Here is a 15,263-nt window from a genome sequence, read left to right as displayed (position 1 = left end):
TTATTTAAATTGTTGCTTCTGGAATAATTGGGGAGGTAGGCAGCGTCAGGTGGTGGGTGGTTGCTTAAAGGATGCTTGGTTCTGCTGTTTGAGAATAGTTGCTGTTCAGCAGTGAGAGAAACAGGTCTGTGTGCTGCCAGCTTGTGGACTCCTTAGGTGCCCTGAAGACAGATGTAGGCGGAGAGAACCTAGGCCTGAGAAATTTACCCAAGCTTCTGGAGTCTCCAGGCCTCTACTCTAGGTGTCTCATCTTCTGTTGCTTGTCATCAAGGAGGGAGATGGCTCTAGAAGCTGAAGCTTTGACTTTCCTTTTAGAGTGGGTGCTTTCTCAGCTACAGTCCGATCTCATGTGACTGGGATTGAGGCTTTCCCAGAATGGATATGGAGTCAGTTGCTATATGAAGAAGGATCTCATTCTCTGTGTTGTCATTTCTCCTTACAGTGGGCCACCTTAAGGATGGAGAGAGGCGCCAAGGAGAAGAACCACCAACTTTACAAGCCCTATACCAATGGTAGGACTGGCTCTTTCTCCTTATCTCACAAATCCCTTTGACCTATGTTCCTAAGTGCTTTTAATTCCACACATACTCTTCACTCTATCAAAGGGAGTATATGGACTCTGTGTATTTTGGAGACTTTTATTCATTTATTTATTTATTTACTTGAGAGACAGAGTGTGAGCAGGGGGAGGACCAGAGGGAGAGGGAGAAGCAGACTCCATGATGAGCACAGAGACTGACGAGGGATCCTGAAATCGTAACCTGAGCTGAAACCAAAGAGTTGGCTGCTTAACTCACAGAGCCACCAGGTGCCACTGGCCTCTGAATATTTTTAACATGCTTCCTCCCAGCATGTTGCTTGACACGGGTGTTCTCTGTTACAGGAATCATTGCAAAAGATCCCACTTCGCTAGAAGAAGAGATCAAAGAAATCCGTCGAAGTGGTAGTAGTAAGGCTCTGGATAACACTCCAGAGTTTGAGCTCTCCGACATTTTCTACTTTTGCCGGAAGGGAATGGAGACCATCATGGATGATGAGGTGACAAAGAGGTTCTCAGCAGAGGAGTTGGAGTCCTGGAACCTGCTGAGCAGGACCAACTATAACTTCCAGTACATCAGCCTTCGGCTCACTGTCTTGTGGGGCTTAGGAGTGCTGATTCGCTATTGCTTCCTTCTGCCACTCAGGTGAGGGCAGGCCTGACGGGGACAAAGGGCTTGAGCGGCGGCTGCCTAAGCCCGAGGTGTGGCTGACCTCCCTGTGTCACTCTGCTTTGCTTTCCCCCTTCAGAAAGGAGCAGAGTTTGATTCTGTCGCTGGCAGTCTCTTGGGAGGGAGACCATCCGACTCTTGGAAGGGTCCACTGGGGGTGATCTTTTAAAGGCCCTTGGATTCTCTGCAAATCAGACAGAAATCGTGGGGTTTCCTAAAATGCTCGTCTAGTTGGCCTAAACACAGGGACAGGGAACATGGTGTACTTTCTGGCCATTCCTCCCTGGACATGACCAGATCTTTCCTGCAAGCTTGCCTCTCTAATACAGAGGCAATATTGAACTCTCAGGTTTTCTGTACCATGTGCTATTCTGAGTACACCTTGCCGGCTGCCGGTACCTTCAGGCTCTACTTCCTGTTGCTCCACAGAGAAGCTCTGCTTTCGCCAGGGTGTGGAGCCAAAGGGAAGGGTAAGACAGCAGGACAGCAGGTGCCTGGGGGCAGAGCAGCCAACAGCAGGCTTTTCCATCCTTCTGGCTGCCTGATGTTGGGGGAGATAGCGTCCGCTGAGAGCCAAATCCATAGCCTACTGTCAGTTTGGAGTTAAAATGATATCTGGGTATGCTGGGCCTCTCATTTCTAGATGAAACTCTTACCTAGATCCTAGGTGATCTGATGGTTTTGGGGGTGGTTTTCGTGATGTCGACTTTCATTGTCACATGTTCCAGTCTATCTGTAGTGCAAGGGTTTGTTTGCTGTGTTTTCACGTGTCTTCTTCTTACAGGATAGCTCTTGCTTTTACTGGGATTAGCCTTCTGGTGGTAGGCACCACCGTGGTGGGATACCTGCCAAATGGGAGGTGAGTTGTTTGCAAGAGTCCATTTCTGGAGGGCACTTAGCTCCGCAGTTGTGGCTCCCCCCACACTACTCCTCTGGGCACAGGCAGACCTGCAGCATCTTAGGTAGATAAGATAACCCAGTGATAACAGTGGGGTCAGCATTGTTATTTTTCACCAGTCTTGATCTGTGACTTTGCTCTTTACCCTCTAACATTCATACTCTTATCCCTCTAAGACAAGGGAGGAACCTCCCAACTGTGTAGTTGAGGGTCAACAGATTTAACGGCATGTCATTTAGTTTTGAGCATTCTACTGTGTTGATAAATTGGTAAAAGGAAAAGAAATATAGGTAGGGCTTTATTGTGTGTGTTTTTTTTAAGATTTTATTTATTTATTTGACAGAGATCACAACTAGGCAGAGAGGCAGGCAGAGAAGTGGGGGAAGCAGGTTCCCTGCCGAGCAGAGAATCCCATGCCGGGCTTGATTCCAGGACCCGAGATCATGACCTGGGCCAAAGGCAGAGGCTTAACCACTGAGCCACCTAGACGCCCCTTGTATTGTTGTTATTGTTGTTTTAAGAGAAATTTGTTCCTTCTAGAAGTTCTGGGGCCAGCTCTCTTCCCCAGGCTGGTAAGGTTAGAGACTCTGCCCTTTGCCCTGCCTGTAGACATTGACTGGAAGTAAAATAATCAAGGAGGCTTATCTTTGCTGGAAATTTGAGGGCTGTATAAATTCTAAACCCAGTCACTTCGGTAAATTGAAGCAATTCTTGTCATTTCTGTTTCCTCATATGTAGGCATAAAGACACTCGTGCACTGTAGAGTTTTACCATATGCACTAATGTTTATAAAAATAGCCTGCAGTCCTAAAGGGCTGTAGGCAGGGATGGTTGCATTGTTCCAGCCTGTAACTTCTCCCGACTTCCTGTGTGTAAAGTAAAAAAATCTGTGTCCTGTTGTACCAGGTTTAAGGAGTTCCTGAGTAAACACGTTCACTTAATGTGTTACCGGATCTGCGTGCGAGCCCTGACAGCCATCATTACCTACCACGACAGGTGAGGGCACCTTGTGTGACATGGGGAACAGGCACTGGCCAACCACGGCTCACCTGCACCTCACCAGTGAGGGCTCTTCTGAGTTCCCGGAGCCCATGAGGTGGGTGAAGTAAGGGCTGAGTTCCAGATCAGTTGTTTCACATGGGTTTTATTGCTTTTGCATTCTTTCTAAACACAGAGAAAACAGGCCCAGAAATGGTGGCATCTGCGTGGCCAATCACACCTCTCCAATCGACGTCATCATTTTGGCCAGCGATGGCTATTACGCCATGGTAAGACCTTTCTCTGTTGCTTTCCTGGGCAAGTAAGACCTTAAGCATGCTCAGGGCTGGGATGTTTCTGGACCCTTCAGAGAGCTCTTCCTGAAGAAAATAAACATGGGAACATGTAAGACTGTTGCCTCTTTCTCTTGCTTTGAGAACTCTGTGGGACTTTGATAGGAGGTCTTCTGAGTAGGTTGATAACGAAGAGCGCGGTTGGAGGTTAGCCTTTGGGTGTTGAGGCAGACCATGGAAGGGGGTGAAGGACAGGGAAGGGGGTTTGAAAGGACTGGGTTCAAGGGCATTAGAGAATCTGCCCAGGAAAAGCACTTTTTTACACGAGGTATTATTACTCAGCTTCATTTTTTTTTTTTCGGGTTTTCAGCTATGTTTTTAATGATGTATCTTTGATATCACTAAATAAAAGGCAAAATTAAAGATTCAGAGTCTAATAATGGTTTCTTAATAGTGAGAAAATTAATGTTTTCAGTAAAATGTTAGAGGGTGAGAGGTTGGGATACTTTCCTTTTGGGATCTGGGGCTGTCTCCACATAGTGGGGATTGCGTGTGAGAGTGGCTTCACTCCCGGTTATTCCTCTGTGTGAGATTAGGTGGGTCAAGTGCACGGGGGACTCATGGGTGTGATCCAGAGAGCCATGGTGAAGGCCTGCCCTCACGTCTGGTTTGAACGCTCTGAAGTGAAAGATCGCCACCTGGTGGCTAAGAGGTAAATCCACAAAATGCCGGTTGCTCTCTGTGATCAGTTAGGATTTATGCGCTTTAGGGGTTGTTATCCCTCCACGGTAGAATCGTAGTGTCTTCTACACTGAGTCCTCACTGCTTTCATAATAAAACGTTTTTTCCCTAAAATATGGAATAGAAGAAGTATGGAAGTCTTGGTATTATTTGTCAAGTTTGTAATCTCTCTTAACCTTTTTTATTTATTACTCATTGTAATGAACCACATATGAACTTTTAATGCTATTTGAAATCTCGGGATGAATTCATTATCACAAATAAAAACAAACTTAAGGCAGCGGGAAAAAGATAGAGTTGATGTACATAATGGCAAGAGCTTTGCAGGAAACTGAGAGGAATGAAGGCTCAGTTGGGACCATCTTCTTCAGGGACAGACGAGCCTGCCCCGGATTCCCTTTACCGCTTCTCTCAGGAACAGTATTAAGCCAGGTGGACCGCACATTCAATCCAACGTGGCTGTCCAGAAGTCTAGTGACAAGTGCTTCTTGAGGGTGCTGTTAGCAAGGCCCTGTCGCAGGCACGTCCTTTAGGTTGTCCCAGGTCTGAGCAGTGTCCTCTACATAGACCTTAATACTTCGCTGAACAGCTGTATGAGTTAAACTGCAGTCATCTGGTTTTCCCTGTCTTTATATGTTTTGTCTTTATGAGATTCAGACTGGGGTTTGTCAAAGATCATCACATTTGTGGTTTGTGTGACATCCATGTAGCATATTTATAAGTACATTTTGGTGATGATGGATGTAAAGCTGTCTGAGCCTCTGTGTTCTTTTTCCCTTCCAAAGACTGACTGAGCATGTGCAGGATAAAAGCAAGCTACCCATCCTCATCTTCCCAGAGGGTAAGAAAGGGTGGGACCCTGCAGAGGGTTTCTTTGTGGGAGGGTGGGGAGGCCATGCAGGATGGTGACTCTGCTGTTGCCTCAGAACCAAGTCCCTCAACCCTGGCTGGGGTTATCTGTTTTCACTGACGGATGTTTCGGTGGGGCTTAAAAACTCTGGGAAGTGCAGCATTTGGACTGGGAGTGCCAAAGTGCGACCTTCCCAGTACAGGAATCCCTTCTGTAATATGTCAGTGGGGTCTCAACTTCTTCTAGAGTTCTTCCTGAGACCTCCCAAGTCTGCTCAGTGGCTCTGGCCTTTTATTGAGGCTGGGTGTGTTAATTGGGGAAAGTGATCTTGTAATAGCAGAATGAGAAACAGTATAGTGTTTTGCTTATCCCTGTTAAGTGTTCATTCCTAAGCTAGGGAGATTATCCTGTTTGAAGACTTTTTCTTACTATATTTAGTTCTTACTCCTAATCTCTGAGGTGAAGGACCAAAAGAAATCGCATTTTACTCTCTTCTGTGTTTTAGGAACCTGCATCAATAATACATCAGTGATGATGTTCAAAAAGGGAAGTTTTGAAATTGGAGCCACAGTTTACCCTGTTGCTATCAAGGTACGAGACCTCTGAGGGCGCATGTGGTCATTGTCGCATCTGCTGTGGATGGGACGCGGCAAGAGAAAGGGGAGGAAGAAGGTGGCGTCACCAGTCAGCAGGTTGATCCTCCAGTGGGGCAGCTTGGGCCAGGATAGTGTGGGTAGAGTGTTCCAGAGGAAGAGAAGGGACATGTTCATGGTTCAGAATCTGCTGGGCTAGAAGGGACAGGAGTGTCCGAATGAGGACCATCAACCAGATCACAAGCTCGCATGTTGTCCCCCACTTACGACCTCTCTGTAAGCCTCTGTAAGGTACTCCGCTACAGAGGGGCGTGCTGCGGGGAGCAGGGGTGTGACCCTGCTGGATGTGTACGTTTGGTGGAGAGGTGAGCATGTGTGGCTGTGGATATGTCCTAATACTGAAAGAAGAAGCAGCCGCACAGCTTTGGGCTTTGGTATCACTGTAAATACCAGGAGCCACTGATAAAGATGAAATACATCTTAAGAGCTTGTCTAGGCTGTCCCCCACTTTTCGGAGCTTGTACTTCAAACTTACTGGGAAGATGGGATTCAGTCAATCATTTTCCTCTTTTCTTCCTCTCTCCGCCTTTACATCCATCTGGTTTTACGAAGGCATACATCATGCTGTTTCTAAAAGAATGTTATTACTCACGTTATTACGTCTACACAGCACAGGCTGATGTGGGTGTGTTTAGTGCTTAAGCTGAGATCGCAGCTAGGTAGAACAGCAAGGACGTGTGTGCTCGTTATACTTAGCATTTAGTGTCCATCCTCTCACGGGGTCTGCGTGCCATGTGCAGAGCTTTCTGTTGAAAGAATCAGCGTCACTTAGCACAGTGCAGGGGAGGCAGGGTGTTTCTCTTGGGAAAGCCAGTGCTTCCCACCCGCGCTCCCCTCTACCAGGGAGGCAGAGTGCTGGGGCAGGAGTGCCAGATGCATAGTGGCTGGAGAACTGACTGATCCATGGGTTCGCACTCCCCAAGCCACCTGTCGAGGGTGCTGTCTACCGGAACAGCAAGAAAGCAAGCAGTCTGGTAGCAGTGTCTGCCGGAGGAGGAGAGCCTGGGGACTGCTGTCCGTGTCACCTGCATCCCATCTTGCATTCAGTATCCAGTGCTCCCCGTCCATGTGCATTAAAAACATTACGAGAAGAGCCCTTTCTCAGTGTTCACTCCAGAACATCAGTTCTTTGTAGCTGTATCAGTGTCACCTGGCGGGACTAGGAAAACACAGACTACTGGCTCTTTCCCAACTTGCGTGTCTGACCCGTTCCTGGGTGCTACAGATGGGCCGGTGGGAACAACACTTGGGGAGCCCTGCTGTGGAGCAGTGGGTCTTAAAACAGTTTTGAGACGTGGACTCTTAGGACGGTTATGGCTCCTCTACAGACAAAAAGTCCCGTCAGTTTTATTTACATGGAATTTCATTCTGTCCAGATTTATTAAAACCCATTCAGGATTAAGAACTTCTCTACAATAACTTTGCTAGTTTTTATGAAGCCTTCATTGGTAACCAAAATTAGGTAACCTTAGCAGTTTCAAGGCTGTTATATTTCCACCGAAATTAAGCCATTATTTGATTTTGAGAAATTTATCATGATTTTGAGTTTTTGCCTCGTTTTTCTCTCTACGCTATCAGCTCAGCATGGAACAGAGATTCCGCTCTAAACAAAGGGCTCTCACGTACGATGTCAGCTAGTTTATTCATACAGTGCTTTATCAGAGATAACACCTCTTTCTTCAAAACATGGGCATTAGTTTCTATTTAAAACCCATTCTTCTCCCCAATTTCCCTTTGCTATTATAATGTAATAGTTGAATCTAAATTTCTTCATTTAGTCCGTAATTCAGTCTAAATGTCTTCGTTCCTGTGTAGTCAGGTCCACGTCTCTATTCGAGAATCATAAAATCTAGGCTTGAGGAGCCTGCAAGGCCTGTGGTTCGCGCCCAGCCCCGACCCCTCACGTGGGGCTCCCGCAGCATCCCCGCCGGGGTTCCTCTCAGGCTGCTCCAGGGGGAGAGGAGCAGCCTGAGAGGCTCACCAAGCCTGTGAGTGTTTCTGACACCAGCGGCAGCCTGCTCCTGCACCATCACTCTGCCTATCGCCAACACTGCGTCGCTCACTCATCGTCTCTTCCCGTTTCCACACTCTGGTTCTTCTCTTTGCGTTACAGTCACAGCCTGAGGTCATGTCTGTGGTGGCACTTCGGACGTTTGCTGGCGGTTGCAGGACACTCCGTCCAGGTGTTCTCCTCCAGGACTCCGTTCTTTTTGTTGCTTCTTGCATAACTTCCTCCAGCACCTTTCCCCCCGCCTTGCTTACCGGCTGCTTCAGCTTCTCTTCTGTTGGGTGACACTGCAGGTCACAGCTTCAGCCACATTTCCCACAGAATGCCACTGACGTACAGCCTCTGCTTCCATTAGAGTCACTGGCAAAGGACAGTGTGGTGGGTCTGCTGCTTGGCGGGAAGCGCGGCACCTGCGTGGCGGAGACCTCGGGAGCTGTTGTGCGCGCGTTCGCCAAGGAGGAATGCCAGCGACACGGTCAGAGCAGAGCCTCCTGCTCGCACGGTCAGCTTTGTTAGTGGGGTCGTCACAGAAGCCTCTCAGAAGCTTTGTCGTTTTCTCCTTGGTCAGGGGCACCAGAAATACTAACAAGTTGGTGTCTTTGGGTGAGGTACATGTAGCAGCAGGGATGAGTGGGCGACGCAGTGTTGGCAATAGGCAAAGTCTTGTGGTGGAATGTTCTAAAGGTTAAATCTGGGGAATGGAGGTATGAGAGTATCTTACCCTGTTCTCTTTGGTTTGGGATATGCTTGAACATGTTTTAAGAATTACATCTGTGGGCACCTGGGTGGCTCAGTGGGTTAAAGCCTCTGCCTTCGGCTCAGGTCATGATCTCAGGGTCCTTGGATTGAGCCCCGCATCAGGCTCTCTGCTCAGTGGGGAGCCTGCTTCCCCGTCTCTCTCTGTCTGCCTCTCTGCCTACTTGTGATCTCTGTCAAATAAATAAAATCTTTAAAAAAAAAAAAAAAAAAAAGAATTACATCTGTGAGTGAGGAAGACATGAAATGGGTCAAAGAGGGGGGCTCACTTGTTTGAGAAAAGCAGGTAGGGGAGTCCTCCCTCGTGACCTGGAGCAAAATCTTGAGTTCATTTGAGGGGCTCATGTTGCTAGAGTTCAGAACTGCGCGAGCATAGAATGGCTTCAGAGGTGTTCATGGAGGGGGTCTGGGAGCTGCTTTTTGGAACTGATGCTGCCCCAGGTGAGCAGTCACACAAGTTGCTGTCGACACCCACGTTTTGTTAGAATTGCGGACTTCTTACCATCCAGTTTTCCACTGCTTTTCAGTATGACCCTCAATTTGGTGACGCCTTCTGGAACAGCAGCAAATACGGGATGGTAACATACCTGCTGAGAATGATGACCAGCTGGGCCATTGTCTGCAGCGTTTGGTACCTGCCTGCCATGACCAGAGAGGTAGGTCTTCACCTACCATGCACAGGTCTTCGCTTCCTTCTGTGTGACGCCAGCCCGTGTTGAATAGTCTCATTTATGCTTTCTTCCAGACAGATGAAGATGCCGTCCAGTTTGCCAATAGGGTGAAATCCGCCATTGCCAGGCAGGGGGGGCTTGTGGACCTGCTGTGGTGAGTCAGAGCCAGGTTTTATCGGCCGAGTCGAGCAGGATGTGAATTTCTGAAGTAGATGCTGAATTGTTGACTCCTTTTACAAAGAATCCTCCTCTCCCTGGTGTGGAAAATTAAGCTCATCAGCCTTGGAGAATGAGCAGTGTGACTGCTTTCTCCTAGTTCCAGCTCAGAAGTGCCCCATGCACTTAGAGACACAGAGCCCAGAATGCTGGGCCTGAAGCAGTTGATTCTTCGTACCTTCTGGGGTTTGTATCCATCTGCCAGGGCACCCAGACAGTCCTTGTCTCTTTAGGTGGGGGTGGCTGGATGCTGATCTGGAAGCTGCATTAACTGGTCCCTCTGATCTTGAATATTTGGTAAAACTGGGCCATCCTTAGAAAAGCGGAAGTTTCATTTATTACATTTAGTTTGTTAACCTACTAGAGCAGGCGTTGGCAGATTCTCCCTGTGAAGAGTCGGTAAATATTTTAGACTTTGTGTATTGTGTGGCCGCTGTTGCAGCTGCTTTAATCTGCCCCTGCAGAGTGACAGCAGCCGGACAGCATACAGAAACACATGAGCGTGGCTGGGTCCCAGTAAAATGTTCTCAGGGCAGGTGTGAGGCTAGGTTTGGCCCGTAGGTCATAGGTGCGGCCCTGCACACTGGAGTATGAGATAGTGATACTCCAAATAACAGGGGCTGAGTTGGGAGCAGTGCTGGCTCGGGGGATCATCCACCCTCCGGGACCCTTCGTTTGAAGCTCAAAGGTCGGCTCTGTTAGGCACTTGACTAAAGGGGGCATTTAGGGAAAAGAAAGTAGAGATTCAAATTTTAAACTGACATGGGGATTCTCAGGTATGGCCTTTTAAAAAGCTCACGTTCCTCCAGCTCTCGTTGTGAGCCAGGCTCCGTGCCGCTGGCGCCAGAGAGGACGACCTCCCTCCGCCCTCGCGGTAGACCCATGCGGGTTGGGGATTGTCCCTCCCATTTCACATGTGACACACCAGAGCTCAAAGAGGTCAGGTGACTGTTTTCCAGAGTCGCCGAGTAATCAGTGGAGCCAGATTCTGAACTCAGGTCTGACAGGCTGCTCGAACTGGAGTGTCAGTCCACACTTCCTGGCCACAGGGCCCCAGGAAGACAAGTGGGGCTCCCTTTAAAAGAGAGCCTTTTGCTGTGGATCGTAAAGGGTATCGCACATATAAGAGCATTGGGTGTCAGGTCTGTCCAGCGATGGGGGCGGGCTTCATCGTACCTCAAAGGGGAAGTCCAGGTGTAGCAGAAATCCTGAAAAGGGACTGGGGTTTCTGTTAGTCACTGAAGGTAGGTGATGCTAATCCTAACATGAAGGCAAGCAGTCGGGGTGCCAGGTAGGAATGGGACTTTGAGGAAACAAATCCCAGTGTGGGGATAGCAGAGGGAGGTCTCGCCGGGGCCGTGAGCACAGGAGTATGGGCGTGACTTGGATTCCTCTCCAGCACCATCCCTCAAGCACAGAAGAAGTAAGGACTCTCAGTTCTCCTTATGTTCATTGTTGGCATGAATCTCTGGGTCTGAATTTTACAGACTTCATTTCACAGATCAGATTTACAGATTCATTACAGTTTCAGTCGTTCTTAAAGCTGGCTCACCTTCCATGATGCCAGAATGCCTCCTTTATCTTCAGTAAGGTGAGGGTGAACGTTTGAGTAGAAAGCATTGTAAACTCCTTGGTAGGTAGGTTTGAGCAATGACAAAGTACCCTGAACGTGAGTACCGACTTCTGACCCCAGGGCAGGAGTGAAAGATTTAAGTCAGAAGTGGTAAAATTGGGGAGGGCCAGGTTAGTATATGAGGTCACCCCAGGAGGGAGAGAGCCGTGGAGTGCTTTTGTTTCTGAAGGGTTCTTCCGGGGTTTTGAGCAGCGAGGGCCTGTGATCTAAGGGTGGATAGGAGGCCTTCTTTGCTGTGACACCAGACTTCTCTCTCATCAGGGATGGTGGTCTGAAGAGGGAGAAGGTAAAAGACACGTTCAAAGAGGAGCAGCAGAAACTGTACAGCAAGATGATCGTTGGGAACCATGAGGACAGGAGCCGGTCCTGAGCCCGCGCCTTGCGCTGGCGGGAGCCACTGCTCGCAGATCCTGACCCGCGAGCCAGCTGGAGTTGCTGCCGCCGCTGCCCCTGCTGCCCCCACTGCTGCATCCTTTCCAACTCCGGGGCTCTTCAGGCCGCTCTGGATCCCAGGACTCCAGCTGCTTTAGAACTGCCCCTGGGTGCACCGTCTGCAGTGGGCACTGCCGGGGGTTGCTGCCCAGGACGAGATGCCTTCTTGTTTCTTTTACACTAAGTCCATTGGAGGAATGCCATTAAAGTCAGCTCTCCACCTGTGCACGTGTGGGGCTGAGTGGTTGGGAAGCCTTGGCCACGTGCCTGTGTTCAGGACGTTAGGGTGTCAGTCTGTTACAGATGCCATATGCCAGGGACTTTGCTGAGGAAAGCCCTCCCTCCCCCCCCCCCCCCCCCCCCGCTTCTGAGGAGAGAAGGCAGTATGACTTGCTTCAGCCCAAACATCGCCGCCCCGAGCCTCGGAGCTCTGCAGACTGGGTGAAAGGAAAACTGTTGTCTGCGGGGGCTTTTGGCAAAATGGGGTTTTAAATCCTGTGCTCCTCCCCACAAGCAGAAGCACAGGATCACCAAAGGGGATGGCAGGAAGCAAGGTGGACCAGTGACTAGGGCGTGGTGGGAACCAAGAGTCATTTTGTGTTCAGACTCCAGTGCTAATCCTGAACTCCCATGTGACTTGCTCTCTGTTAACTTGTGCCTCAGTTTCCCCATCTGTTACCTGGATCAGGAGGGGAAGGTGGTCATACCTACCTCACAGGGTTGTTGTGGGGATCAAAGTGCTACTTTGAAGGACAAGTTGCTCAGTGTTAAAAGTATAGGTCCATGAAACGTGGCAGGAAAGGTCTGAACTCAGAGCTGCTGCAAAGGGCTTTGAGTTTGTTTTTGTGAGTAAATAAAATTGTCTTTGATGGTCAATTAATTGAGGGGTTTTCCCTTCACTCTTTTCCCGTATAACTAGCCCTAAGCAACATGCTTCATAGAGTTACAGTCCTCTGACTTGACCATAACCCCAAGACTGTCGGGAATCCATTTGGCTTCTGGAATGAGGAATAGTACCGTTCAGAAGAAGCTACTCCCCCTATCAGATGTTTGCCTGTCTCTCTGACGCGCTTAGAATTTCCAGCACAGACAGGTGTGGAGTTCTCCACTGATGGGTGCCTGGGATAAGAGGCGTGTGAAGAGGTGCCATTTGTTGAGGACAAGGATAGGGCAGTCTAGATGTAAGGACTGTGGGAAGCAGCAAGGTAGGAACAGAGGCTCTGGAAGGGTTAGAGAGGGGACAGGATGGGCAGGTGGTGCACCGTGGGCTTCCACACAGCCGGAGGAAAGCTGGGAGCTTCCTGGGTCTCCTGTGCCCAGCTGCAGTCACTGTGAAGGCGGATCCCAAGCCAAGCAACCCTCACCAGTTCTGGCTCTCAGGGTGTACCAGTTTCACGCCCCCACCTCGCTCCCCCTCTGCCCATCCGTCCAACCCTTCCCACTCCTGCCGCTGGATCCAGCAAGGCACAGCTGTGACACCTGTCAGGATTTGCACCAGCCGCTGTAAGCGTCGCCTTTCCCAGGCTGCCCTGGGCCTGTGCGGGGGGCTGAGGCAGGAGGGCAACCCTGCTCCTGAGACCTCACTTGATAGCACTTTGTCTTCCCCGCCCTGACTGCGTCCTGTTCCTTTACCTCCCTTACTGGCCTCCGGTCTGCTCTCACCTGGCCTGTTGCTAACCAGTGAGAAACGATTTTTCTTTCCAATAAAAACCCTGTTTTGACTGTTAAGGAACAGCCTCTTATGAACTGTTTTACAGAGTGAACAGTGTTTTTCAGCTTTTAGAGGAGACAATATAGTGTTTAAAAACCATCCGGAATGATCTTTAAAATCAGTTTTTGAGGCTCAAGTTCCCTTTTTTTAAAAGTTCTTTTTAAAAAAGCTCTCTTGTTTAGTACGTTTACATCATGATTTTCATAAATATGCTGAAAAGAATGTGAAAAAACTAAAAATATTAAAAATATGCCTGTCGGTTACCTAGCAGAGTATTGCAAGAGCCTGGGTTAGAATCAACTACTGTGTAAAGAAATACTTGTGGAAACTAAGCAAGGGTTATTGTACTGTTTTACAAAGAGAAGAGATGTGAATTACGCCCCCCACCAGAAAAGCAATTTCTAAAATTTTTATTTGGTTCATGTTTATGGTTCATGTTTAAAGTATGGGGACTCATCAAACTACACCACCTTTTTAAATTGGGGACCTGCGGGCCCCCCATTACCCCTAAGTCAGATGCTTGGTTTGGGATAGCTGGACAGGTTTTGGGTGGTAAAGCCTTAACAACACGTAGGACCAACCACAGAATCATGTAAAGCAAAGCCAAGTACAGAAGACTCAGGATCTAGCAGCAGTGAGGATGGTTCTGGAATAAAACCAATGGCATCAGTTGGTGGGATGAGCCCTGGCCAACCTCTAATCCCACTTCTAAACCAGCTACTCACTTGCTGTTTTGACCTCCTCTCTCCATTCCCTGACCCACAATTAAGGACTTGGGCTAGATGGCCTCCAAACCCCTTTCCATGTCTGTAAGTTTAAAAACCATGGTTTTAACTTTAGCTCTCATTTCCCAAGTCATCTGGTTCAGATCTGATTCGGATGCATTTTGTTCCTGGAGAACATAGAGCTAGTGAACACTCCGCCAGACGGTGTCCCTGTGTGAAGGGGGGGCTTCCAGGTTTCAGGTGAAGGGGGGCCGGGTGGATTTGAATGTGGATCTCGGAAAGCTGTTTCCACTCAACCATGAGGTATCTTTGGTCCAGCTAGTTAGAGAAGGAATTTTCTTGAAAGGCTAGTGAGATTCCCCTGTCAGAGGAAGCTCGGTAGACGGCTGTGGGCCAGGCCAGAGCTCAGCAGGCTTGGCTTGATGGAGCAGTTAGAGATGATGGCCTTCCAACAGTAGAACTAGCTTTCGAGCCTGGTTCTGGACCGCGTCAGCCCTGGCTCCCTGCTGCTGCCCTGCCCAGGTGAGAAGAGACTAGCTGTGAGGGGGCACCGAGTGCCCCACGGAGCCCTGCGTACCCAGCCCTTGGGGGCAGCAGCCCGCCAACAGCAGCCGCGAGCCCTGCTGTCCTGCAGAACTGTTCTGGGTCTGGAGATCCCGCCGTTCCTTTTGGGAATCGCCCGAAAACACCGTGGCCTCTGGGATTGCTGCTTCCATGTCCGTCCGTGACACACCAGCGAGAGCGAGTCCCCCGTGGTGCGTGTCCCCTGGGCCCGCTGTACCTCTCAGGCAGCCAGACTCGATTTCTCCCATTGCACGCATGCTGTGTGGCCTGGGACCCGCCGGCCGGAAGGGCAGCTGCACGCACACTGGCTCTTGGACAGGCTAAGAGACGACCAAGCGGCCATCCATCTTCCGTGGCGCTAACACCCCCTCTCCCCCCAGTCAATATGTCTCTCTCCGATGGGAAAGTTAATAAATTTTGCTCTAGATTAAAAGTATTGATCATTTCATTTGTAAACGATAAATAAAAAGGGGGGACTTTTCATTGCAGCAGGGGTGGCGTCTGGTGTATTTTGCCGGTGCAGTTGCGCCAGCCGTCGGGGGGGGGTGGGCTTCTCATATGCATTCCGGCCGGCCAGCTGCATTGATTTCCTATTAGTCTCCCCAGCACCACCCAGTAACACATCATTTCAGTACCTGCTATTAATGGTCTTTTGATAAATAATCACTTGTAAGTCAATAAATTTTTATTAAACAGTGTGGCTCTTTGATTTATTAAAATCCGACCGTGTTTGTCTGGGAGAAAAGGGATGCTGAATTGAAGTGGAGGCTTTCATACATCTTCCTGACGCCGAGCAGTCACGGCACACTCCAGAGAAAAACAATTGCATTTTAACAGAAACAAAACAGCCGACTTTGGAACTTGGGCCCGGGGAAACTTTATCTTCGTCAGTCTGAACCTTACCCTACAGGGAGCAGCCGCAGGCC

General features: G+C 49.2%; 1 protein-coding gene across 2 annotated transcripts in view; it reads left to right on the top strand.

Annotated features, from left to right (window-relative positions):
• The window catches only part of GPAT4 (glycerol-3-phosphate acyltransferase 4), a 36,754-nt gene extending 21,720 nt beyond the window's left edge, over positions 1-15,034 (top strand). For both annotated transcript variants that reach the window (XM_032328885.1, XM_032328884.1), the window contains 11 exons: positions 443-512; positions 884-1,184; positions 1,993-2,067; positions 3,013-3,102; positions 3,281-3,374; positions 3,974-4,089; positions 4,904-4,959; positions 5,474-5,559; positions 8,913-9,041; positions 9,131-9,210; positions 11,167-15,034. In XM_032328885.1, the coding sequence (XP_032184776.1) occupies positions 443-512; positions 884-1,184; positions 1,993-2,067; positions 3,013-3,102; positions 3,281-3,374; positions 3,974-4,089; positions 4,904-4,959; positions 5,474-5,559; positions 8,913-9,041; positions 9,131-9,210; positions 11,167-11,275 (1,206 nt within the window). In that variant the 3' untranslated portion in view covers positions 11,276-15,034. The remainder of the gene's footprint in view (positions 1-442; positions 513-883; positions 1,185-1,992; positions 2,068-3,012; positions 3,103-3,280; positions 3,375-3,973; positions 4,090-4,903; positions 4,960-5,473; positions 5,560-8,912; positions 9,042-9,130; positions 9,211-11,166) is intronic.
• Positions 15,035-15,263: the final 229 nt, after the last annotated feature.

This window comes from Mustela erminea, chromosome 21 (assembly GCF_009829155.1).
Source record: "Mustela erminea isolate mMusErm1 chromosome 21, mMusErm1.Pri, whole genome shotgun sequence".
NCBI lineage: Eukaryota > Metazoa > Chordata > Mammalia > Carnivora > Mustelidae > Mustela > Mustela erminea.
This window is presented reverse-complemented; position numbering and strand designations above follow the sequence as displayed.